This window comes from Pterocles gutturalis, unplaced genomic scaffold, assembly GCF_000699245.1.
Source record: "Pterocles gutturalis isolate BGI_N339 unplaced genomic scaffold, ASM69924v1 scaffold28532, whole genome shotgun sequence".
In the NCBI taxonomy this organism is placed as follows: domain Eukaryota; kingdom Metazoa; phylum Chordata; class Aves; order Pterocliformes; family Pteroclidae; genus Pterocles; species Pterocles gutturalis.
Window position 1 is genome coordinate 1 of NW_010108716.1, and position 27441 is coordinate 27441.

General features: G+C 38.8%; 1 protein-coding gene across 1 annotated transcript; it reads right to left on the reverse strand.

The window, feature by feature from the left end:
* Positions 1 to 1719: 1719 nt before the first annotated feature.
* LOC104457429 (guanine nucleotide-binding protein G(t) subunit alpha-3) lies at positions 1720 to 27441 on the reverse strand. Its single transcript, XM_010072737.1, has 8 exons — positions 27324 to 27441; positions 20921 to 20963; positions 15777 to 15918; positions 12197 to 12354; positions 8415 to 8543; positions 3892 to 4021; positions 3530 to 3683; positions 1720 to 1910 (listed from the first exon to the last, which is right to left on the reverse strand). The coding sequence occupies exons 1-8, from the start codon at positions 27439 to 27441 to the stop codon at positions 1720 to 1722; spliced, it is 1065 nt and encodes a 354-aa protein (XP_010071039.1).

Genomic DNA, 27441 nt, shown 5'->3' on the forward strand with positions numbered 1-27441 from the left:
TTCCTCTTGGAGGATGGCGAAGCCTAGAGCTCAGCTCTGTCACTGGTTTGCCAAAAACTCGGCCAAACTGAGGCCGGCGTAACTTCTTTAAAGCATGAGCAGGAAAGCCAGTGTGTCCCGTCCGGCCTGGGCTGACCTCAGGGCTGCGGCTCGGAGTCCCTCTGATTCCGTACGTGTTTGCTTGAAGAACACCTTTGAGAGATGCGTTTGTTCATGGATTTGTTTCTGAAAGACCTTAGCTTTTCTTATGCCATCAAGGCATCCAGAAGTTAGTGTTGATGTCACCATAGTTCAAATTACTAATTTTAAATTAGATTTATTGCTGGAAATGAATACAGCAACCTCACCACTGGCAGTCCATTATTTTCAATACAAACAAAGGATTACTCAAGTGAAGTGTTACAGATCAGGCAGCAATAAAAGAAATTCAGACACTGCAAAATGTATTTTAGCTCCCAGTTTCCTACTTCTGCTGGGACACCTGCACACGCCAGTAACCTTGCTCTTGGGGACAGCTTGCAGGGCTCTGTTGTTCAGTGACCAAGTTGCCAGTTCTAGTGTTTTCAATAATTAGATTAACCAGAACACAGTGAGTGTGTAGTGAAAATTAGATTGAGATCTGTTATTAAAAAAAGAAAACAACAGAAGGAAACATTTTGTCAGTGATCGGATTTCAAAAGTGAGTGCTGTTTCAAGATCAAATTTCAAAATTCAGTTGAATATATTTAGAACTCCCATTCTCTTTAATGTAGTTAAGTATTTTCTGTAGTTACAGTAAATCAGGAAGAATTAAAGGGGAACAAGTTATTTGCATGGAGAATGGATCTCTGTGCCAAAGTCCCAAGTTTATGCCACGAGGACTTGTCAATTTACGTCTGCTCTGCACTGGTGGAAGTGACTGTTGTGGTAACAGGGCACTGGAGAAGCTGTCTAGCAGTAGAACTATTAATTATTATTTTTTAAAAGTCTAATCTTTAATTGTTTAAAACAAATGTTTCAACTTGCCTTCATGGCCTATGCAGGAACTGACAGTCGCTATAATTTTTTTTCTCCCTTTTTCCAAACTGGATATAAGCATTTGTGGATTTTGTACATGTGGAGTTTTTATGTACTTGTCCCTCCACTCTTCTAAAAACCAAGTATAATTAAAAAGTCAGATTTGTACTTCTCTTTGTCATACACCAGTTAAGTCTAGGGGGTTTGCCTTTTTTGTATTAATGGTTTGTCATTTTTAGTTGTGTATGTAACATGAAAACAAAAGAGTGTTGAATGGGTATTATCTATTGGTACTGTTTAATGCTATAGCTTTCTTAAGGCTTCAAATATAAATAAAAGCCAGTTATCTGCTATATATTATCCTTTTTTCTCCCATCACTGGAAAACACAGGATACTGAGGTGTCCCCAGTTTCCTAAGAAGTGCTGATTACCTCCAAATTGTATTGATGAAAATAGGAATTTCCCTTTGATTCCACTAAGATTTATCAGTGGCTGGCATCTCTGTGGAGCAGGGACTTTTTTTCAATCTTTTTGTGACATACAGAAAGGCAGTGCTGGTCTGCTCAGGCTATACCCAAGCCTTAAACTGACAGCTAACAAAAGCCTAATAGATATTGTTTCTTCCCTAGAGTTTTTTTTTTTTTTTATTTCAGTTAGCACACAGGATGAAGAGAGGAAAGTGGATTGAGATTAAGTCAGGCTATGAGCAAGGGAATGAAAGGCTAGAAAAGACCACAGTCTTTCAGATTTTCTTTGATTATTATGTCTGTGACTGCATCAAATACAAACTTGACATTCTGAGTGTCAGTGGCACATGTCAAGTGAGAATATATCTCTTTATCTTCTTTCCTTATGTTCAAGTCTAGAAATTGCTTCTTGATGTAATTTCCAGCATCTTCAAATGTATTTGGTCCTGGTGGAGAGAACAGCACAAGAAGAGAAGACACATTTCAACTGGTACTTCCTCACAGCTGCTAAGAAACAAACATATTTCTGCTCTCTCTCTTTTTTAAAGGGCATTAACTGCGTGCATTAGTGTGCTAGTTCTGTCTGGGACAGAGTTAATTTTCTTCATAGTAGCTAGGATGGGACTATGTTTTGGATTTGTGCAGGAAACAATGCTGGTAGTACACGTATTTTCTTGGGCACCCCAGTCTACTCACTGGTGGGGTGGTGTGAGAAGCAGAAAAGGCGTTGACTCTATGTAAGCACTGTTCAGCAATAACTAAAACATCCCTGTATTATCAACACTGTTTCCAGAATAAAAGCAAAAGCCCCATCCTAGCTACTATGAAGAAAATTAACTCTGTCCCAGCCAAAACCCAACACAATTAGGTATGAAAATTTTGTATCTAAACTGCCCACTTAAATTTAAATTTCAATACCTAACCAGAACTCCTTATTTCTGAAGTGAAATGCTCCTGAGTAAGTGTGAAACAGTTAAGGACTTAGAGAGAAAACAGAAAGGAAGAGAAAGAGAATAAAAAAAGGAGGAGCATAAATTCAAAGGGAATCAAGCAGATAGCAGACAAAATTGGTGGGAAATACAAAAACAAAAAGATAAAGAAATGAAGAAGGAAAAAAGGGAAAAATTCAGATGTTTATATATTCAGTCATAATTTCTTCATTCAGCTTTTCTGTCTTTCGGTAGTGCTCCTTTAGAGCAACGGCAGGCGTGGACCCTGGTACCCTGGACTTGCTGCGTGTTGGGAGCAGGAGGAGGCTCTTGGAGGCAGGCTGCTGCTGAGAGCCCTTGCTGGCTCCCATCTTGTCTGGAGCCTCAAGCAGTGACAAGTGGCACAGCTCCACTGAGTCTAGCACATAATGCTTGATTGTCCCAGTGAAGCACTGAGCAGTGTTGATGTGTTGATGTGTCCTAAGAAAGGGAGTGAAGGATCTGGTTTTCTGGAACTGCACAGAACCTGTCTTCTAATAAATGTTTATTTAAGTATGCTCATTCTGGACACTCCCCGTCACACATGCATTAGGTTAATACTAAAATACTGACAGCTTTTTGGTTTTTCTCTGGCACTTTCTGACATAGCCTCATATATTCTCTTGCACTGGCTTGGAACAGATGCTGTTTTCTATTTCAGGTAGACACTACTGTGACATACAAAAAGAGGCAGACTTTCTTTATGAAATGGTTTTTAAAAATAGGAACAAAAAACCTGAATTTAGTTATGGTGTGAGTGAGTGATAAGCCACTGGCTTGTGCTGAAATCTTGGCTGGGTTCATCACACCACACTTCAGCCATCTGAAACTTCTAGTTCTCTCAGCTTCCTCTACCACCAATGGAAAGAAATTAGCATCTCCAGGGAGAGATGATCCCACCCTAGGATAAGCATCATGAGAGGAATTGGATTCTGGCAATGTCTGTCCCATACTATTCTTTTGAAGGCTAAATGCCTAGACAAAATGCTTAGCATTTAAATGGTTATAACAGGTGACCTGAGTCAAAGTCTCGGTCTTTAGTGCATGGCCTACACTAATCACCTGAATATATTTTCTTCTGAAAACGCCAAACTTACCGTTATACTCAGGAAAGCAGATATTCAGATGAACTTTTGTTATTTTCTCTTGAAACAGGTCTTTTTTGTTTAGAAACAGCACGATGGAAGTGGCTGCAAAGCACTTGTGGTTGCAGATGCTGTTGAACAGCTGAAGGCTTTCATGCATTCTGTTCTGTTGAGATGCAAAAGGTGAACATGAGAGACTGACAAATCTCATCCCCGTATGGCATTTTTACTGTGATGTTCTTTACTGGCAAGAACCAATACAGCATAATAGCCTTTAAATGGTTATCAGGGAACAGGAAAAGTTCTGATATGCCATCAGAGAGTACATTAAAACTTAGCAGCAAAAAAGGGGTTGCTTGTCTTTTCTGACTCACCACTTCTTTATCTTCCACCAGAACCATGTCATAGGCACTGAGTGCAGCACAGAATATGATGCAAGTAACTCCCTCAAAGCAATGAATCCACTTTTTTCTCTCTGATCGCTGTCCACCCACATCAAACATCCTTTGCAGAAAAAAATAACATATGTACAATGTAAAGCACTAACTAATAAGAATGTAGTCATGCTGTTAATGTGTGGAGTGCAACTAGAGATGGATGAAAATAAAATATCCAGCTTTTCCAAATATTGACCTATTCTATCCCAACAGGTCAACTATTACTTACAGCTTTGTAGTGGGTGTAAAATGAAACGTAAAGGCTTGAATACCTGTATATAGGAAATACATTCAGTACTTTCAGGTGGCACTCCATGTTGAGGAGGTGGGGTTCTGCCTGAGAGCTCGGTGCAGGACCAAGTCCTAAAGGCGAGGATTTATTCAGGAGGTCATACACGAAGTGTTGAGAAAAGACCCTCAAATCCACAGTAACTTCATAGTTTTGCTGGTCATGAATTGACATATTGATCAGTAAGGCGTATGACTGGAAGCTGGTCATGGGTTGACCCACTGGTTATGCTTAGTTAGTTGGTGTAGAACTATATTTAGTCATCTACTCATTGCCCTGGCGCGATCACTTAGCCAGCTGTATGACCTGCAGCGTGCCTTTGTCAGTGTGGGGTCTCTGCCCTGTCAATCTCATTAGCTGCTGTTTAAGCAGCAATTCATGGGGAGAAGGAATCCCCTCATTTGTAGAGAGGAAAATGTAGGATTGTCCTCCTCTGCGTTAATTTCCTTCAGTCTTTGCCAGAAATTACTCTGCCTTTGGGTAGAATCAAATGAACTTTTTACGGGATTGAAAGCCCACTGAGCATACCTAGCCAAGACCATGTTAGAGCCCTGATTAGGGCCCTGGTTATGGCCCTAGTTAAGGCCCAACTGAGATGGAGCTGTCATCAAAGCTACCATTGTTCTTAGCACTAGCTTTCAAAACTGCCACTTATATTTGCAGTTGTTCAGTGATAGGAGGTAGGGCGCTTTTTTACTATTTTTCTGACATAAAAGGTGCCCAACTTGAACATTTTTCAAGTGTTTTGTAAAGGAAAAAAAAAGGTAAAAAAATCAGATTTGTCCTACCCTTACTTTTTCTGTTTCTTTGTGTGCATGATGACTTTTCCCTGTGCTGCCTGTTGTTGAACTTAAAACTGTAAAACCTAATCCTCTGTTGCATTATCCCTTCCTTTAAGAAAATGCATTAGATCTTACTCTCTGGATGTGTCTCCTGCAGTATCTGAAAATTAAACACAACTCAGTTTTTATAGCAATGAAAATATTGGTATTCAGTATGAAAAAATCATGTAAGTAACAAACAGAGCAAGAATAATTTGTTACTGAAACACCGTTTTTTTTTTTTTTGCTGTATATTGATCCCCTGTTTTCTTCACCATCAGAAATGAAGCTGATGGAAACTAAGGTTATTGTTAATCATTTTTCATCCTGTTTAGAAGAAATGAAACTCTTCTCAGTGCTCATGATGAACTGTCTCTGCAGCTGAGGAGCAATTAGAGAAAATTATTTTTTTTTACTAGTACATTTCATCTCTTTGTCTGATCATTGGGTGTCTATAAACGTGAATTATTAGGAAATCAGGAAGTTGTTGTTGAGCAAGATTTTGATAACAGTAACGGCATTCTTCCAAGCCTGTCTTCACTGAGTTCAGTATGGCTGCTGAAGAGTGAGGTCAGCATGAATAAAGCATCTTGACTTTTGTCTGTGGTTAGTGCCCAAAGGTCACTTGCCATTACATATCTTCCATGATTTGTGGTATGTAACTCTGAAATCAGGGTTATGGGGGGAAAAAAAGCTTCAAAATTTAGTTTTCAGTAAAGTTTTGCAAGCATACATAATCATATGAATCTGTATTCAATTCCTGCAATCTTTTAGCATATGGCCCTGGAAATATTCATGGGAAGTCAGTTAAAATAGGACAAGGTCAAGGCCAGAGGACATGTTTATGGGCAGTTTATGTTGTACTAACCTTAGTTTGCTTAACTCTTCTCATGTCAGCCAAGAACTTAACATATGCACATGTAAAACTAAAGTCCCTCTGTGAGTGGTAGATTATGTATTTCTGAGATGACCTTTTTTTTTATCATGACAGTCAGAGTTAGTCTTGAAAGCTCTATATTTTCTCAGCAGTGCTCTTGGAAAACTTAGGTACAGGTATGCAACCAGCTGTGTATTCATTTATCCTAATGGTGCATATAGTGAGACTGCCCAGGGAAGTGGTGGAGTCACCATGCCTGGAGGTGTTTAAGAAACATGTAGATATGGTGCTTAGGGACATGGTTTAGTGAGTTAGGTGGTGTGGGTTGACGGTTCGACTTGATGATCCTTGAGGTCTTTTCCAACCTTAATCATTCTATGATTCTATGATTCTAAAGACTAAAAGCTTGCCTGATTTCAGTCAAACTCTTCCTAGCACATCAATGGAAGCAACAGCAGGAGAGGACCTATGAAGATCAGACCTACTTCTAAAAAATTTTAATTGTGTTCTGCACTCTGGAAATCAAAGGCAACATTAGTGAAATAAATTGAAGAGCACAAGAAAGCTGAATTACACTAAACCAGCAACGTAACCACTAGGCCAGCAACTAACAAGAGCTGTTGTTGTCTGTGCAACTGTATTTCAGTTCCCTGGAGCAGTACTGGGATTTAGAGTTTTACTGCACAGATACAAAATGTTTTCTGCCTCATTCTTTTCAGAAGAGGGACAAGTATTTAGTCAATGAGGCATCTGTTCATGTTTTCTTTTTACCCATGTATGGCTTGTGGCCCCAAGCCTCATTCAAGTACATCAACCAAAACTCCCTCTGCATGTGGAAGTGTTCCTCTCTTTATAGAAGTTTCTATGGTACTTATCAAACTGAGTGCAGATCAAGATCGCCCAGCTGTTTTGTGTTGCTCTGGCAATGCAAAGTAGCAGTAACTGGCTGGGTAAGATGGATTTATAGTGACTCTGTATCCCTATAGCAGCTCAAAACCCTCAGATTATTTTGTAGTGATTTTACCTCGTATTACTTAAGTTCCTAAAACCACCAATGGATTTACTCACATAACACCACAGTGGTGCATACCAGAGAGGCTAAACACAGTGGTTTTAGTGTTTCTGGTGGCATTAGGAGCCACCTTCTTGTTTACAGATGTTGAGGTGACTTAATTCTCAGTTGTGCTGCATTTCTGTTGGACCTAGACACTAATTCTGATATCCAAATCTCAGGACTGATAGCATTCGTGTCAAAGAGGTTTTGCACTCTGATGATTTCTTTCTCCATCTTGATTTTATTTCTTACACAAACTATGACTGTAACTGAAGGTGCTTCGATTTCCAACGTACAAAGCTGTCTGGAAATATGTTAGAGAAAAAGGAGGTGATGTCTATGACATTGCACTGTAGCATTTGATATCTATGACATTGCACAGTAACGTTTGTGGGCAAGTGCTGAATTTTCATGAGCAAGCAGTGTATTAATAGATGATAATAATTTATTTGTAGGGCATTTACTTCAGAATCTGATTTTGTATGTGTAATCTCTGTTATGTAAAAGCATCTGTGTGGTAGCATAGATGGTTTGGAGGATGTTTATTTGCCACATGAGCACAAAAAAAGAAACCCAATGAAAAGTGTAGAAGTTATAACTCTGTTGCTTTATACATCTGTTTATCTCTACAGTTTCTTGTCTAGACTACATTCCTTGATATGCATCCCAGCCTTTAAATTAAAAATTAAATGGAATTCAGTCCATAGAGAAAAGCATTATAGAACACTGAAACTATAATAATTAATTCAAATACATTTTCATGTGGAATTACACATTTTTAATTGGTTCATCAACCATAACAAAACGTTGAGTATCTGGAAGTATCAATTATTTTCAGTCAAACTTCTCAGAGATGTTATTTTCAAGATATTTTTCTGAACATTTTGCTTGTCATCTTAGATGAGCATGAAGGCATGCACGCTAATACTGAAATTTCCCATGGGACAGAAATTATATATTTATTTTTTTTTTTGCCAACTGTAATGCATTCCAGTGTTAAGAGCAGTTATTTCCGTTCTCAAAAGAAGAGAGTGAAAGGTTGAGACTGCATGCAAATTAGTAGTCATCAATGTTTTGCATGCTGTTAAGGACATTTAGGTAGGCAAATTTCATAAATGTCACAAACAATTATTCAAATTGCAGGATACAAATAATGCTTTTTAGACACTTACATATGTAAAAATGTCCTTTTAGAATCTGATAGTCTGACACCTCCTAATAACAGTCCATTATATGCTCAAAGTTGGAGTACTGGTGCTAAAAATATCTTGCTTTTTTTGGCTGTTTCAAGATATTAAGTAAGAGTGGATTAAAGGATATCACAACGAGATTACCAATAGTATAATAGGTCAAAACCTTTGAAAGAAAATCCTTAAGAAAGATAAATCCACAGAAAACTTTTAAATATGGCTTTCATACCTGAAGTTCAAATCCTTGAAAGAAAACTGAGTCTCTATAATCCCAGTTGTTTTCACTCGGGAGTGCAAAACGTCTTGCTCGCTGGGCACGTAGTCCGGCATTGCTAACCTGTCCAAATCGTTGAGATAACTAAGGAGAGTAAAAAGAAATGGTGATTGGTGAATTGAAAGGGTGAAATGAGCATTACATAATCACTTCCTATTGAGCCACTTTAAAATATTTTATATAAATTACACATTTAAATACAATGATATTGTTTTTTATACAACTTAGATCCACTATCCAGAGCCTTTCTTTTTTTCTTTTTTTTTTTCCTTCTATATAGAAGTGTGATTTAGTTGTATATAATAAACATTTTTCTGAGAATTTCAGTTCAGGAGAATCTTTATTTTCCTCAGAGATGCTAGAAAAGCACCTTGTCAGGAAAGGGGTTTTGTCCACTGGCTTCCAGCAAGTTGGAATTGCCACCACAGGGGAAGAACTGCAAGCATCTTTCAGAAGCAGATTGAATAGAAGTTATTGCAACCTATCAGACCTGTTGTAACAGTGTTTTCCTTCCTAAGTGACAAGGAGGGCATAATATTCTGGTGGAATTCACATTTGGGGGCTGTCTTCCCTGCAGACTTATCAGTTTACAAGAGGAAGGTACATGATGACCTTTAAAAAAAATATTTTGTAATCAAAACCAGAAGCTTCAATGAAGCTGAGGACCCCCTAGGTTAGTGTTCTCACAAGTCCCTGGAAAAGAGACGATTATCTGCTTTTATGTCTGGCATGCAGAGATAAAATCTGCATGAAACAACAATCCAAACCAGATCTTTGAAGCCTGTTCTTGTCCTACCACCAGCCCTTCTCCTGTCTCTTCCAGGGGCATGCAGCTTTCTTGAAATGGCTGGACAGAGCCCATGAATCCTGCTGGCTGGTCTAGGAATCTCTGTAAAGAGGCTATGAATTGACAAAAGGAAAAGAAGAGGTGATGTCTGGGTAGCTTCCTATCTTTTAACTACTAATATTCAAATAAAGAACAAAACCAAAAGCAAGAAGCCACATACAATAGTTGAAGCATTTTCAAACTTATGGTGTCCCAGTTGTCACCTTTCCATTCATAGCCTCTTACCTCTGACAATCAAAACACAGTCTCTCTAATGTTCATTAGGCTTCATGCCTTTTTTTCTTCTCTAACACAAAGTCTGCCCAGCATGAAGTTACGCTGTTCAGTTTAACCAGACAACTATCAAAACAAAGCTCACAACTCATCATCCTTGTCTGTAGTATTTAATACATCTGTAAGTAAAAAAATAAATAAAATAAAATATTTTTTTAAAAAGCTAGAATCTTCCATGTGGGCATTTGTAAGTAATGCTTGGAAATGGGATTTTATTATTTTAAGTTGAATAGACTGAATCCACTCAGGAAGGAGTGCTGAAGTTTATCCGAGTAGTTCAGTGAGTCCAGGAAACAATCTGTTTAAAAAAAAAAAAAATAATAAAAAAAAAAAAAACAATGTAGCTCTGTTTCTCTGAGTAGGGCCAATAGACTAACCAAACTATTGGTTTAGTCTCAGTGCCTGATCTTCCCTTGGCTTGGGTTAGGTGAGGTGACATGAATCCTATCCTGAGAGGCGAATGGCTTAGCAAGCAAGAAGCAGTATATACTACTGGTAGCTATACAGTGACATTTAAGGTCATGATTTATAATCCTGATTTTGCCCCTTCCTTACTCATCACTCCATCTTAAAACAGGATTAATTTCAGGTGAGTCTAAGGAATAAATTCCAGAAAAATTTGATTTTCTATTATTCAGAAGATCTTGGGGTTTTTTTCCATTAAAACACACAGAGGAAAGGCAGTGATCAAACTTCATTAGCATGAATTAATTATGAAAAGACTTAGAGAAGATAACCTCAGAAAGTCAGAGTTTACACAGTATAAATCAATACTCAGTGTAGGACCTGATTCACAGTACCTGAGAAACAGGGGTTTGGTTTTAAAAGTAATTGAAATGTAGCATTAGATTATTAATTGACTCTATCTGGATTTGAAATGATCATTAGAAGCCCAGTAGCAAGGGCAAAAATTAAATCAATTTTAACGGTTCAAAGCCAAAGGCTGGATTTTCAGAAGCATCAGGTACTGAAAGATGAAGACAGAGGATTAGCAGGTTTTTTTGGAAGTGTTCAAGCAGACAAAAAACACATCACTGTTGGTTTTAGTGTAACTCTGGCAACAAATAATGATTATTGGCTCCTTTACAGTCTGTACTAGCTGCCTTAAGTACTGAAACCTATTTCAGATTAAAACATTACACAGCCCTTAGCACTGAGAGCAAATTACTTCAGACTATCCTGTCTTCCTTTGAGTAAACAAAACCTAATCTGCCAGGCATATTGTACACACTAGAATGTTGGCTGGTTAACAGATTTTTTTTTTTCTGCATTAGTTTTTTTCTCTTGTGTGTGTGTGTGTTTTGTTTTTTTTTTTAATTTCAAAAGGTGCTTTTCCTTTTAATTATGATGACAGACCTGTTATAGGCTTATAGTGCTGGGAACTGCAGTGTGGCCTGTCAGAAACAATACTTTAGGAACAAAAGATTGTTCTGTACTATTCCTGTAGAGATACAAGGCTGCCATAAAATACTGACAAATCAGGCACAAACCAATGCAGGCAATATTTTAATCATTTAGGTATTTTGCATAAAGATCTTTGTTCTTGTTTTGAAGATATGAAGAGGTGAAGAATTTTTATATTTTCATACTACATTCCTTCTACTATCTATTGATAGATAGTAGTGCTACTTATTGATAGACATAGTGGGCTGTTAGTGCTTTCAGTTTGCCTGACTCCTGGACTGGGCTGGAGCTTGCCTTTCCCTGCCAGTGAAGGGACACCAGCACCTCCTGCGGGTTCCCCTGCAGCTGCCCTCTGCCTGCAGGAGGAGCTGCAGGAGCAGAGGAACCTCCAGTTGTGCTGGAGGATGGACCTTGGCTGGAACAACCGTCTGCTCTAGGTCTAGAGTCAGACTTGTGCACTCCAGGAAAACTTCGACCCAGGTGACACCTCCCCTCTCAGTCTTGTATGAGCTTAGGGAGAAAACAGCAGAGCAGGGCCACAGTAGCCTGCAAGAACAGCTGTAGAAGCAACAAAACCAGGGATTCTGGAGAAGTCTAAGCTTACTGACTACCTCTAAGGTGGGAGATGTCCCTCAGCTCAATGGTCACCCTTGGTGGAGTCATTGCTGAGCAGCCAAACGCCCCTGCTTATCTGCCTGCCATCTCCCAGGCTGCAGAAAGGGAACTGGGGCTGCCAGGTGGGACAGCGCAACTGGCCAAGACCAGCTGGATGCTGTGAAGGTAACAGCCCAGGGAACACCCATCCATGCAGCCGGATTACTTTAGAGGGAAGTTTTCGTCACTTTCTCCAGCCTTATGTTTAGCAGCTTGAAGTGTATACATTCAAAGTACAACTCTAGGTAAAAACTAAGCTGTTTCAATTCACCTTTTCCCTCATTTTGGCAATCTTAGAATTACCTAAAGAATAGGGTTTTAAAATTTTTTTTACAGTTTTAACAAACTTGCAGAAGCAAGTTGTTCATCATTTTCACTTCTTTCCTTCAGTTAAACATTTCTAATATATTATAAAACTTAGCAAAAAATAATTATTTTTCAGGCTAGTGAGCAATAATTTTCATAGGCTATTCTGCACATGAGGAAGAGTTCTTGTTGCAAGTCTTCCTACGCTACGGTAATAGCCAGCTGTTCAGCCCCTGCAGCTGGTGCCACCTACTAGGCTGCTGAGTCGCTGAGCTGGTACTCCGCTGCCCGTGCGAAGCAGGCCTGGGTCCCGCCATCACTCCACAGTTGTTTGATGAGTTCAACCAGTTCAGAAGACATGTCACCATCCTCCAGAGTTGTCGCCATGGCACACAGTTTCCTTTCATCTTCCTAAACAGAAATTTCAGTAAATATTGTGCAAGTTCACTGTGCCTCTCCACCTTCTTGAAGATATGCGTAGTTTACAGTGAGTTGCAGGGGCAAAATTTCTCATTTTCACCTATTGTTCCAGGTAGCGGTACTCGCCTGTGCATTTAAGAATCCTTTTGCAAGCCCACTTCCCTTTAGTTAGCACCAAGGTTAGACTTCTATCATGATACACAGAGTTTTCCTCTTTTATTGTTTTGTTTTGTTCATACAAGGGCTAGGTTTCATTTTACCATGGGTGTTCACAAAAGGTCCAAATTGGAAGGAGGGATTTTGTTGTAAGAGAGAGTAGTGGGATGTCAAAAACTAAATTATAAAGGATATTTAAAACTTAAACATGTCATATCAAAGCAGACATATAGCTAAATATATTTTTTTAATATATCTGGAAGAAAATAATTCTATCTCTAAGCCACAGTGAGAAATGTGGCAAAGTGAATATAACCTAGTGAATGCACTTCATATATTTTCTGTTATCTGGGGAAGAAGAACTTATAACTGAATGAAATCACAAATATTTTAAATGTATTATTCTGTAATTTCTTCCTTTTGCAGTCAATCCAAAAAGACTTCAAGCAATCTATTACATTAAAAATATTTATTTTCAGTGGTTAGCAGCCTAGGAATGTACTGTAAATAAAGAGCATGATTAAAATAGATCATTTGGTACACAGCAGTGGATAATTATAGAATATAATTCCTTCCTAACTGTGTAAGTAGACAACTGAAGTGGCTTGCAGTCAATAGCTGCAAAAGTAGACACAGATTCTGACAGACACTGTTTTGGCAGAGAGCGTGTTTTATTCAAAACCAGAAAACATCTTCACAATCATTTGTAACAAATTTATTTTAGGAATGACTATACCTTTATGTTTCAGTAGTAATTGCAGTTTATGAAAACTTTGTAAAAGTCAGAGACTGATCAAAAATAAAACTGCAGGTTTTCTAAAATATTGGAGAAATTCAGTTAGCATGAATAAAAAGGGGGAAATAACCACTAGAGAATCACTTTCATTTGAAAGAGGAAGGAGGACAGCCATACAATTACCCTTCTGTGTTAAACAAAACTGACTCCACTCTACACCCCCGTCCTCTTGCTCAGTGCTGGGATCAGCACAACTCAGTTATGCTTTGTTGTGTGTGCCCCTCATTTGTCTCCAGGGCTGCTCTCCAGGGCGCACACTTGTTCAGCTTCAAGATAAGATTTGGAATGTTCTCTCCTTCGAGATATCACATATCATTTAATCACTGTAGCTATCCTCCTGCAGCGTTGGATTTATTGGTTGAATAGCCAACAACGAGAAGACTTGAGCTCAGGCTCTCCAGTGTACGGTAAATGTTCATTGATTATTATCCAAGGGGTGGCAATGGTGAATTTTGATACTTACATAAAAAGGACAATAGCAGCAGACTGAGTTTATCATAACCCTGGTTTATATAATGTTTTGTTTCTCTCTGACATTTAGACAGACTTCAGGTCATTTTCATATTAAAAATAGATTGCAATGGTGCTTCAGGAAGAAAAAAATACGTCTCTCACCTGAACTAATGTTGTTAGAAATTACATGCTGAGGCACTTTCAGGACCACTTAGAGGTATTTACAGGCAGTCCTGGAACATGGACGAGCCCATTGCTTTCAGGCCCAAGATAAGCCCAGTCTTTGGGATAAATTACTTTAAGCAGCTACATCTGGACCAGAAGACATCAGGAACAAAGTCCAGCTGAAATCAAAGCTTATATCAAGCCAACTCAAGCTTATAGATGGATTATGACTTTACAGAAAATGTAAGCTAAGTTTAGGGGCAATGTTTACTGGTGATTCAAATAGCTGTAATCAAAAGTTCTCTTTTCTTTAAAACTCACATGCAGGTTGGTCTTATGTGGTTCTGGGAGAAAAGAAGGCAGGCACTGCAAATATTTTATACAGGTGTATTCCAACTGTATTCCTAGAGATCTATTCTGCCAAAGACAGCAAGAGTGGGCTTACTGTGCTATTAATGATAAACTTGCAATAGCTGTATTTTCTGCATTTAGTTATATATAAAGCTAAGAAATGAACTGAGCTATTTACCAAAAATTTTCAATTCCCAGTTCCCCAGGCTGTGAAATCCTTTTAAAATAATTCCTCTGAAACTGGCATAGATGATAGATGATGAGCGAACATGTATAAACCTTGCAAGAAGTTTGACAGGGCAGAGAAAAGAGGCTGAATTACTGGGGCAGAGGCAGAACGTATCTCAGTAAGAGATGGCAAGCAGAGCCTGGACCTGGTAGTGGACATCAGAGGCTGAGGCAGAGCCTGTGGCTGGGTGCTGCAAGGTTCATCTGTCTTGGGCCATAAGATTGGTCCTTCTGCACTACACGGGTCTCTCACAATTGAGGAGACCAAGCCAAGTTTCAGCACATTCCCATGGTCTTATTTGCTGTGTGCTGCTTTTGGGCACCATTGTGTTAGTTTGAATGACTGACATTCATGGACACTTAGAAGAATACAGGAAGAAAACCTTTTGTTTCTATTTTGTCGAATGACTGTACGAGCTTTAGTGACCTCTGAAGCATTTGTTTATCATTTTTTAGGTCAAAGTACCACACATCACTGTAATAAAATGTAGACTTCTGGAACAAGAAAAGCTCTTTCAGATAAGCAGATTTAGTTCCCTCTAAGATAAACCTCTAGGGAATAGGTAGAATTTGCCAAAATTGGAACCAGCTGATATTCTGACAGGCCTTTGAGAAGTTCTCAACAAGGTCTGAATTACAGGCAATAGACTAAATAATCTCACTGAGAAGAAGAGTATGTTTTTTTCCTTTACTTCTGTCCCTGAAAATTTATCATGATTGCCAGAAGTTAGCAAGTCTTCTTACTGTGGCTCTTCCTCTGTGCACTTGTGTGAACTGTATCGGGAAGGTCAGACTGCACTCCTCTGCAGTGCCAGTGCAATGCTGCATCTGGACAACACGGACTCTGCTCCGGGAGTGAGGCCAACCTGAAATATTCCCAGCATGTCTAGATGACCCTTCCTCACATGGCTCAGCCCCAAGACTTTTTCATAAGAGGGAAATATTTATTACATTTCCCAATAGCAGTAAAATGACTAAGCAGCTAAGAAAAGGGCTTTTTTTTTTTTCTTCTTTCCTATGTCTTTGCAAGTTGAACGTCTCTTTTGTAACAAACTAAATGGCAGTTTATGCAAAGGTTAGACCTCAGGCATCAGTCTTGAGAAAATGAAAATAAGTAATGACATCTTGTCACGCATATGACTCAAGCAGTACTTAGTTTCCACTGTCATAAAGCAAATACCAAACTGTTCTACTACTCTCTACTCTTATATTAAAAAAAATTGTATTCTAATGCCTATTTCAAGAGAAAGGATGTCATACTCACAATTCTAGCTGGGTTTTCATAACTTATTCCTAATTTAGTCATTGCTTTCACGATAGTCAGGATAGACTGCACTGCATTGCTGTAAATGACAGGTCTGAACTCCATACGTTCCTGGTGGGTGAAACCATCTTTATGGATGATCCTGGTGCACAAATAGAAAGCAAAAAGTTTATGGGATGTATTAAAAGAGAGAAAGTAATGAAAAGTTTGATCGTACGCTTTTGTGGTCAGTGTGAAAAAGAACTGCATCTTGGAAAAGCATTTACCAATGGTCGATCTGCCTATTCTGCTGGAACAGGTTAGTAGCAGTTTCTGCAGATATATGAAGTTAAATTTATGAGGCTGGGTTTTGACTCCCCAGTTTGAATGAATGGATATTGTTTTTTTGCCTTATGTGGCATTATAAGATAGCATGAATCCAGAACAAGACCCAGGCCCATACCTGTGGATACAGGGCAAGTTGCTTAGCTGAACTTAGATCACAAATAGTTAGTGCTGGGTTCTCACATTGCTTATTTAGTCATCCTAATTTTTAACCTGAATCTTGCCTAGAGTAGAAAAATTATTGCAAAAATATTTCTACACTGTAAAGAAAACAATCAAACTAAATATTTCATATTTCTTTGTACATCAGTTACAATTTCTAGTTATTGGAAGGTGTTACTGTTGTTATCTATATGCTTTGGGGACATACATATTGCTCCAGAGGATTTGCCCTATATTGCAGTGGAAGAACAACTTTGGTAGTCAAATTCAATTAATCTAATTCTGAGAGAGGAATTATAATTTCATAATCCTCCCCGACTAGAGAATGCCCTTTGGTTAAAGTTTTCCAAAATATGTGTGCAGATTATATGATGGCTCAGAGACGTCTTTTTCCATGAGTTATGAAAAAAGGATGAAAACTTGACCCATTTTGGTGTAGTGTACTCTCAATGAACAGACAGCAAACTGCTTTGGCTCCTGCTGGAACCAAGACTCTGTTCTTCACCTCAGTTGTTCAAAGTTGTTTGTAGGGTTATTAAGTAAATAATTTCTGTGTTTTGGCTATTTTCCCCTCTCTCTGGCCAGAGATACAGTCTGGACTGAACTATACAAGCAGGAAGGGGTGATAGGAAAGGGTCTGACAGGTTAGCCCAGAATGAGTAGAGGTGTGTGTCCTGGGGAGGCTTTCCCACTCAAGGGGACAAGTCAGCCCTGTCAGAAAATAAGTCACTCACACACACGCAAAACCCAGAACACAACTGAATGTGCAGGAATCCTAGCATCTCTCTGATTTATGGATGTCAGAAAATTCGAAAGGTACTTTCCTGTGTCTGTAGGAATAACATCTGCAGGAAAAAAAAAGCAGCTCTAAATGTTTCCCTTCTAGACCAGGCAAATCTATAATCTTTTTAAGCTTTGGCTTTTTGAAAGCTGTTTTCATCATGAACTCAAACTAATCTGTAAAATTTAAAGGAATCTTCTTGGGAGAAAGATAAATGGAAGCTCTGTTGTGCAGTCTGATATCCTAGTGAGCCTTTTTCTGACACCCTCTGAAATATCCATGTATCCTTGTGTCAACACAGTGGTTTGAATAAAAAAAAAAAGAATTGTTCAGAGGGAAGGCTTATTCACTTGGAGGAGTCTCATGTAGCTCCATGTTAGTCCGCTGGATAATCTGGATTGCTGCTTGGGCAGCACAGGACATTAAGCAGTGCCCTGTATGTGATGCACCAGGGAGCCCTGAAGTCCCCACTGGGGTAGGAGGCCTCCCTTAACGGGTGAGATTACGTTTAACAAGAAATAATTTCATCTGCCATTGATGTTGAACCTTGCACTGGTGCTTAAGCATATTCTTATCACTCCTGTGAGTTATGTCTATAAATAATGGAAAGAAATGTATAGAAATGCAAACCCCATGAGGTACATGAATTTGGCTTAACTGCTTTTTGTGCCTCACAGCAGTGGCCATTACAGGATTTCTGGGGAAGATGGGTGTTTTGCCTGTGGCTGCAAAAATCTAAGATGAGAGAGAAGGAAAGCCCTAACACAATCCATAAATGGCTATTTTATATTTTCACGCTTTCTCTTTGAAGAACAATATAAGGAAGGAAGAAAATATACGATTCTGAAATAAAACTGCATTCTGTAATTACAGAAAGAAAACTTGTGTTTGCTTGAGGCTTTTCTTTTTTCTTTTTTTTTTTTTTGTTTCATTGTTGTCTTTTTTTTTTTTTTTAAATAATATACTTATGTCTTCTGGCAGAAGGTATGTTAGCCAGCCTGTTAAATCAGCAGTGAATATTGCTGCTTTTATTAAAGATCTCTCATTCTTAAGGAAGGATTGTAAAACAAGCTGACATCTTGTATGGCCAGAAGGAACATTTTAGCAAATGGAAAATTTTATTCCCTGATCCTCCTTGAAAAAATAAACAATCTTTATAAAACAAATGCAGGATGCTGAAGGTGTTAGGCTACCAGTCATAATACCTAAATTATGTTTCTATTGGAGGAAAAAAGTTGGTCTCCTGGCTTTTTTTTTACACAAGGAGACCTTCTCACCAGATAAGTGGAGTTGATTCAATCTCAACAGAAATTATGAGTTAGGAGATATTTTTTTCCTGCTTTTCATTTGGTGAATTATTTATGATAGGTTTGTACTGCTAACTCAGAGCATAGCACAGAAATACCCAACTCGGTTTTAAAAAAGCTAGATCACACATTGGAAATAATCTAGTCAGAAGCACAGAGCTTGAGAGAGGCTTTGTTTTTCCTTTTTACTTATCCCTCATAACCATCCTAGCCTTTTTAGGGCCTTGCAGAATATCTGTATTTTGAGCATCAGAAGGCACTGTCACAGGGAAGTTGTGGATGCCCCATCCCTGGAGGTGTTCAAGGCCAGGCTGGATGAGGCTTTGAGCAACCTGGGCTAGTGGGAGGTGTCCCTGCCCATGGCAGGGGGGTTGGAACTTGATAATCTTCCAACCCAAACGGTTCTGTGACTCTATGATTCTGTATTGTGTAAAGCTTAGTGGAAGGATTTGACTTTGACTGAAATCTTCAGTCTAGAAAGAATGAGGTTTATGAATTCGAAAATGATATTAATAGGAGTAAAATTATGCTAATTTTGGTGGAAAATGTATTTTCAGCAAAAATATTTGTTTAATAAGCAGCTCTCAGTCTTCTTTAGAAAAAGTTATGCTTCACTGAAAAAATTAGTAATTGAAATTGGTTTTTTACTGAAAATTTTCCCTTTAAAAATACCAGTTCTTGGTTGTGACATAAAGGTGACAGTTTATATGAAAAAATAATAATTTTCATGAACAGGTTTCCTGTAAGATAATTCATATGTGTGATCAGGTTGACAACTCATGAGTGCACAGGGCTTTAAAAACAACTCTCAGCTTTGTAGTCTTCTGCCCCCTTCTTGATGCTGTTAAAGGTTATCCGCCTTCTTCAAGTGCTCAGTTCAGAGGAACATCTTTGATATGCTCCTACTTGGGAAAGCTTTGAGCCTCATGGTTTGCTGAGTAGGGAGGGTCTCTTGATTGGAACTCAAAACAGGAAAAAATTATCCACTGTTTAACTAGAGGAAAAAAGTTAGCAAAGTATTGGATGGATGATTCTGAATCTGTCTTGCTGCAAAATGAGTTCCTTAAATAGGAGAAAATTGCTCTTTTGGTATAACATTTTTTACTTATCTCTTTAAAATGCATTGGTGAAGATATGAAATAGGAAAACTTAAATTTGGAATAGTACTACTGATTTTGTAAGACAGTGCTTGATTTTTACACAGGAAGAAACTGGTGCTTACAAAGTGGAGTCATGTCTACACAGTTCACTGTCTGTGTAGTTTTTTTCCTGTATTTGAAGAGGTCTAGGAAGCAGACTTGGACACTGTCTATGAAAATAAAGCTAGATACAACAGCTAAATTTTAGCAGGTTACAAAGTAAAGGAGGATTTTTGCTGCCTGTGTAAGTATGATCTCTTGAGCTCAAGGGGATTATCTGTTTAAACCAGACACATGATTAGTATTTTGGCAACCCTTAAAAGAATAACATGAATTAATTTATTTTTAGCCTGTTTTACTATATATAAAAAATATTGTGATAGTAAATTGTAAATGGACACACACACGCACACAAATTTGACTTTCCTCTGAAGCCAGGGGAAATAAAGCTACTGACTTCAATCTGTGTGGCTTTGAACAAACATCCACAAGTGTTCTTGCAGAAGATTTATGGTGCAGTCACAGGATCTTCATAACCAGATACCCAGTACAAATTTGAAGAGGGATTTCTGCATTTCAACTTGTACAGCCTGTTCTTTCCCATATTCACTATTGTATGAAAACTTTTTGGGGTGACACTTGCTAAAAGCAGTTCTCATGACTGTCCCTACCATGCAAAATAGTGAGTTGCAGCTGCTCACTATGTAGGCTGGTGGCTAAATACATTCTCATGCGGCCTTCATGAGACCTGAGAACAATCTTCCTGACCTCTGGCAGGAGCTGGAATAAGACTGTGAAGACGAAGAATGATCTAGAGAGGCCAGTTTGGGAAAAAAAACAAACAAACAAACCAAAAAACAACAAAACTTACTCTATTGTACAATGTGAACATTTCAATATTTTCTCTTGTAATACAGTGAAATCAACTGAAATTAATAGGGACTAATTTAAAATTACACAAAAGGAGATGATTCACATCATATGTAATTAAACTGTGTAACTACTTGCTGTAGAATATTGTGGATATTATTGGTTTACATTGGTTCAAACAGGATTCAGGAGAAACATAGGCATGAATTAACTGAGGGCTACTAAACACAGTGATGCCATCTCTGGTTCAGGAGGGTTGTCTCATACATTCATGTTCTCACTACAGTACTGAAACTCCTACCAAAGCCAATGAAGAAGGTTCTCTGGTCTTCAGTGAGGAGCTGGACCAGTGCATGACTTGATCAGATGGATTTAATTACCAATACAGCTGTGTGTCTTAGTCGCTTTTTTTTCTTTATGTGATTGAATGAGAACTTGATTTGAATGATGCTTCTTTGCATTTTATTCAAATAAGCATAAATATTCTAATAAGACATTAGCTAGATAGCTTATACTACAAATACCAAATTCAACAACTGATACGAATATTCATATACTTACTTCATTTGCTTTACAATAGTGCTCTTTCCCGACTCTCCAGCACCTGCAGAAAGGGAATATTGAGAAGATGTGATTGATAGATGAATAAGTAGCAAGTATTAAGAGTAACTCTCTGGAACACAGAATTTTATTATCTATGAAGAGACATACAGATGTTTTAGATCCCCATTGTACTAACTATAACCCTCCCTAGTACACATTCTGACTTAAAAAGAATTAAATAGTGGTAAAAGCATTAATTCTGAGAAGGAAAGGGACATTTGAAATGAAAGGAGAAGCATTCAGTCAATTAAGAGAAAAATATTGACTCTGTAATTAGCAAGGAAATAAAATATGGGTAATATTTTGATTTCATCTCAGGCAGATGGGCAGAAAAACGTGAACAAACTACAGCTTTGGACAGTGTCTCATTCACTACATGATTTGTACCTGCTCATTTTGTGTGTATTGTGACCTTTGGTAAGCCAGACCAGCCAGTTCCATGCTCTTTAGCCAGCCTTTCTGAGCAACTGGAAAAACAGCATGGAGACTTGCATGTGGTCTAGCTCATGATGCAGAGGCAGCACATGAGCAAATGTCTTGACACCGGTGTTTTGTCAGTTCCTCTGCCCTGTGGTCTTCTGCTGCGAAGTTGTGTGGCTGGAAGAGGGAAAGCTGCAGAGCAACACAACAGATCCAACTTGGGAACAATTCTGCAGGAAATCCCCATAGCTGGTGGGGAGGTACAGGCATTTGCTTGCACAGTCTGTTGCAGAACTAGGGGATAGGTTTGGTCAGATTATGTACGATTAATTTCCCTTCTTAGCTCACGGAAAGTGAATAACCACAATGCAAATTTTCTCCATTGGAAATCAGTGTGAGTGACTATCATTTTCTGTCAGTGAGAGTGATGAGGTTTGCCAAGAACTGCCAAGCAAGGGCTGGATTTTAAGAGCACCTGGAGAGAGAATTTAACTTCGGCTGTGACTCCATGGGAGAGGATTCGTCGCTGCTTTTCTCTTTGCAGATTATCATTTACCTCACTGGATCGTGTCAAATACTTTTGACAAAAGAGGAAATCTGGGGCATACCTATTTTAACTGAGGGCTTCTCAATGAATGAAACAAACTGATTACAGACTTTCCAAACAGATTTTGTAAAGCTAATAACATTTAAATGACTGGGATTAATTTACTCAAATGAATCACAACAGACAGCAAACCATATGCAAAGCATTTTCTAAAACCCATGATGTGAACGTCAGAAAGTGCGAGGAAAAAATGAGCCTATGCAAAATGGGCTGATGCTGCCATCTGCCACAGTTTGGAAAAAATGCAAATTTACTGTAGATCATTTATTATCCCTTCAATGCCATTCTGAAGATCCAGGTAAAGCCCGGTTGGCAAGGTGGCGTTTACTACATTTCTGTAAGGAAGAGAGCAGTCTGTGCTGAGAATTCATACATCCACCTCATGGAAAGATGCCAGGAAACATAATAGAGAAATGAACCTCTCTTCCAGATCCGAAAGGCGAAGTTGAAATAGAGTGGGAGGCATAATTTATATCTTTTGGGTGCATTTTTCTACCTCTGCTCATCTTTAATTTATGATCCAGTAATGCCTTTATCTAAACAGCAGATGACTCTCAGACTTTGTCTCTACTCCAGAGTACCGTGCTAGGCATAGCACCCCAGGAAGTGGGTCAGAAACAATTTGCTTTGCACCTGCTTCCTTCCCCGCCCCATGCAGCCTGCTCCTCCTGCCAGGCCCCGGGGCAGGACAGCAGGGACAGGGCTGTGCTTCCACTGGTCGCAGAACCCTGCCGATCGCAGAAACAGCAGCAAGATCGCATGGTGATAGCTCTTATGTGACTGCATGGGGAGCTGAGGGCAGCTTCCCTTTAGGAGGCAGAGCCTGAAACTCTGGCCCTGCTCCTGGGAGCTGAAGATGTCTAGAAAATCTGATGGAAGTTTTCCCCCACACCTCTTCCCAGAGATCACATTCCCCATGCCCGGGGCATGCCACATCCACCTCCAGCACGGTGCTGTACACACAGCAGCACTCTGCCAGACTGTCACCTGCCTCTCTTCTTGCTTTGAATATTTTGAAGGGCACCCTGAGTCCCAAGCCCGTTGTTTCTGGTCCCTCTGGGCTGCAGAGGAGGTTCAGGAAGAAGTGCCAGGTGGCATGGCTGCAGGCACCGAGCTGCAAAGGAGCCGTCCCCCATCAGCCTGCTGTGAACCGCCGCTGCTCCCGGACTGCCTGACCTCTTCCCTGCAGGCCACCAAGGCATCCCGACAGAGCAGAAATAGAGAAAAAACTGGAGCTGGCTTGAAAGCCAGTGAAAATCTCTCAAATTCAAAGGAGAAGAGAACCCAAGGTCTCAGCTGTAACTTGACATTATGGTTTTCTAAGCAGAATTTTAAATTATTTTTAAAATTTATTTTTTAAATATTGTTTAAGTACTTAGGGAAACTGGGGAGAGTACAAGCCCCTTCCAAGGTTAGCATCTGCTGAGCTGTTGAAGAAGGTTCTTCTTATATAACAACTTGCTTTTGTGTCCCAGAGCAATAGCTATTATCTCTTTACAGTTATTATTTATGTGGAAGTAAAGGTTTGGTTTAGGAAAGTTTCCAGAAGTAAAGGTAAGAAAGTTAAGAAACCTACTGCCTAAACATTTTGTTTGAAACTTGTCACAAATGTCATTGACAATGACATAAAACAGCAAAAAGAAGGAAAATAAAGTCTTCAAATTAAGATCAGAAAAGCTTTCACACCTCTGCCTGAGCCTTGTCTGTGCCCTTCAGAGCTCTGGAAACTGTGAACTAGAGAGGAAAATGCATCTTTCTGGTCCTTTCATCAAACTGAACAAACTTGCTCCATGGGAGAAAGAAACTAGAGAAAAGATTTAAGACCCAACCCTCTTGAGAGAACAAGGTCCTTAAATGCTGCCCCACCTCCAAAAAAATAAAATCAGTGTGTATTCCACGCAATAGGATTATTGGGCAATCTTTGTGCTCCAAGTCTTTCCTTCCAGTGCCGGTATTAATAACAGGAACTTAAACCTGACTTCAGTACTACAGTGACTGATTCATTTAACTGGTTTTAAATGTCTATACTATGAACTTCCTACATTCAGACTTCTTATCAGAGACCTCTTGTAGTCAGTGGAGAAAAATATTTACTACAAAAACTAAAACAAAAAAAAAAACAGCTTCAGTTTTTGTCACCCTGCAGCGCATGTTCAAGTTAAATTGGCTGAGTTGTGCCCTAAAAGTGATTATTTCTCAGTAAAGTGAGCTGAGGATGACCAGCTCAGATGGAGCTAAGTTTTGTCCTGTCACTGTAAACTGTAGAAAATGAGGCCATGGAGTAATACTTTGAAAATAAAAAGTTTAAATAATTATTTAAATAATTATTTAAATTGAAGCTAAATTCTTTTTGTCTGTGAATCATGGCTGTGAGCACCAGTGGGTTTAGGCGCATTTCAAAGGTGCATTGTACTTTGCACACAAATAAATTGCAAACCGGCTTACTACAAAGTATATGAACTGCATGTGATGTGGTAGGCAACGTATGGCTCTGGTACAAAGGAAATAAAACTTTTACCTTGGAGTTTGTTCCAGATTCATAGAACAATCTGATTTTTTGAAGTGTAAATATGTAGAGGCTATATTTGTAGACAACGTGTGGGGGTTGGATGGCCTTGACAAGATAGGAACACCTAGCACAGAGGACATAACCCTCCTGGCTCTTGGACAATTCGTGAAGAACGTCAGAAAGAAAGTGGCATGATTTTTTTCCCTCCCCCAGTTTACCTGTGCAGGTTTTATAGGCATGCCATATAAACTGTAAATTACCACCTCAGCACAGATAATGTGTTTGCCTGTATCATGGAACTTAACATAAATAAATGTGGTGTCTTTGGTTTCTGGATATAATCTCATTTTTGTAAAGGGACCTATTGGAGGACACATAGAGTCCAGACTAGATATTGAATAATCATATCAGGAAATGGCCAGAACACTTTTTTTTTTTTTTTTTTTTTTTTTTTAACATTTTAAAGGCCAGAACATAATGTTCACACTGGAAAAACTTATGATACATATATCCATTTTTTTAATGAGTATTTTCTACAAATCTGCTTACTGCAAAAGAAACAATGTTCTCATCTGGTCCATAATAGAGAGGAAATGTATGGTCTGAACAGAAATGTAGGACTAGGGTAGGACCAGGCTGGTTGGCTTGAATGGCGCTGCCCTTGATTTGTGAAGTGTAAAATTTGTATAATTTCTGAGATCACCTCAGAGGTATGGGAAGATGACAGGTACAGACCTGAACATAGTAGATTTAATCCCCACCTATCTGGCCATTTCACTGTTTGACTATGTCAGGGTGCCCCTTGTACATGTTGCTTCAGCATCTGTGATTCCAGGTGTTCAGGAGACACTTTCACTCTAGCTGTGCAATAAGCTCAAAACAGACTTATGTTTTATTCACCCCTTGCTTTTTTAAGAACAAGAAAATTCAAACTGTTAAGTCTTTAATATTTTTAGGATTAAAAGGGACAACTTCCACTAGCCCAGGTTGCTCAAAGCCTCATCCAGCCTGGCCTTGAACACCTCCAGGGATGGGGCATCCACAGCGTCTCTGGGCAACCTGTTACAATGCCTCACCACCCTCAGAGGAAAAAAATTATTCCTAATATCTAAACTAAACCTACCCTCTTTCAGCTTAAAAAAATTACCCCTCATCCTATCACTACACTCCCTGATAAAGAGTGCCTCCCCATCTCTCCTGTACCCCCCTTCAGGTACTGGAAGGCTGCTATTCAGTCTCCTCGGAGCCTTCTCTTCTCCAGGCTGAACAACCCCAACTCTCTCAGCCTGTCCTCATAGGGAGGTGCTCCAGCCCTCTGAACATCTTCATCGCTCTTGTCTGGACCTACTCCAACAGGTAAAGGAGGCTTAAGATCAAAATATATAATGAAACTGTTTATCTTATAAGTTCCTCTTTATCCTATAAATTCCTCTTAAAGGATTTCTTACACCTTCCTCATGGATCAGTGTTGGATAAGGTCAGAGACCAGGATGCTGTTGCAGATAGACCCTGGTTCTAACTTGGTATGCCAATTCCTTTTTTAAAGAGTATATAGAAAATATTGAAACTTTATGAAAGTTGAAATTAAAATATTATTCTATTTTTTTGACAAACCAAATCTTGTCTCAGTAGGGGCAATATTTTGTATTAATGTGGCACAGAAAATCTTCTTTCACTGGACTGAAAAGCTTTGTAAACCGCAACCTGAATACTGATGGTATATAAAGTGTATCAAACTGCTACTTTCCTATTATTATTTGAGAAACTTGCATGGTTGTGTTTTTCTCTTATTTCTTTATTATTAATAATGCTAGTTAGATTCTCAGCGGGTGTAAATAGACTTTTTGCACAAGACACAAAACAACAGAGTTAAGCTGATTTACTTCATCAAAAGGATCTAGCTAAGTCTGAATAAATGGCATTTTAAAGCATTTATAAGCATTGTGGTTACACTGAAGAAAAAATAGCAACATTTCAATGAGGAAAAGCTGGTTTTCTATTCATTTGGTGAAACCAATATAAACTCTCATAGCAGGCAACATACTGTTAGAAGAAAAATATTAAGATAACGGCAGTGTCATTGTGTTGTTGGATATTTCCTTAGGCTACAGAGTACCATGGGAAAAAAAAGAGAGAAGGATAAAGCTGTATCAAGAAAAAGACAATTTTTCTTTTTCCATTACACTCACTGGCTGTTAAATTGATCATAGTGAGGATTAGAAGTAGCAGTCTGTGAGAATATTAATCTGTGATCATCTCGTTTCATTACCTTCCATTCCACTCTCTACAATATCATTTTTATACCTTGAGAAAAGCCCTTCTAAGTCTCCTGTAAAAATGAAGTGCAACAGTTTGGAAAATAAACAGTATCAATACTTGTGACACCCGTAGATTTTCTGTGTAACCAGTTTTCTCACTTAATCCTCCTGCAAATAAATGCACATACATCATCAAAAAAAAAAAAAAAAAGAGAGAAAAAGAAGAAAAAGATAACTTTGTACTACATTCTGTGTAAGTAAGCATCATAACATTTATTCTAACAGTAAATTCGTAAATTCTCATTTCTCAAATCTTCCTAGTCAAGGAATTGTAATATTTAAAATTGAACACATGCAGTGACATGGCCATTTCCAGCCTGTTCTTTGTGTCTTAATTGGTTGCTTCATGAGTCCCCACAACCAGAAAATATTTTATGCATGTATTACAGGACTTTCTTCTTCAAATAAAGTAGTGAAAGGTGGGAAATTCGCTGTACTGAAATGTCATTGCAGAGCAAAATAACCCCTCAATGGAAAAGTGTTATGAGCAATTTTTCTTCTATTTACCCAACAGTAGCAGTTTGACTGTCCTGGCTTCTCTCTCTGCATCTGCCTGCAGTTTCTTTTCCAGTTCTCTGGATCTCCTGGCCGATGCCTTGCTCTCAGAACTGGCTCCACTGCCCAT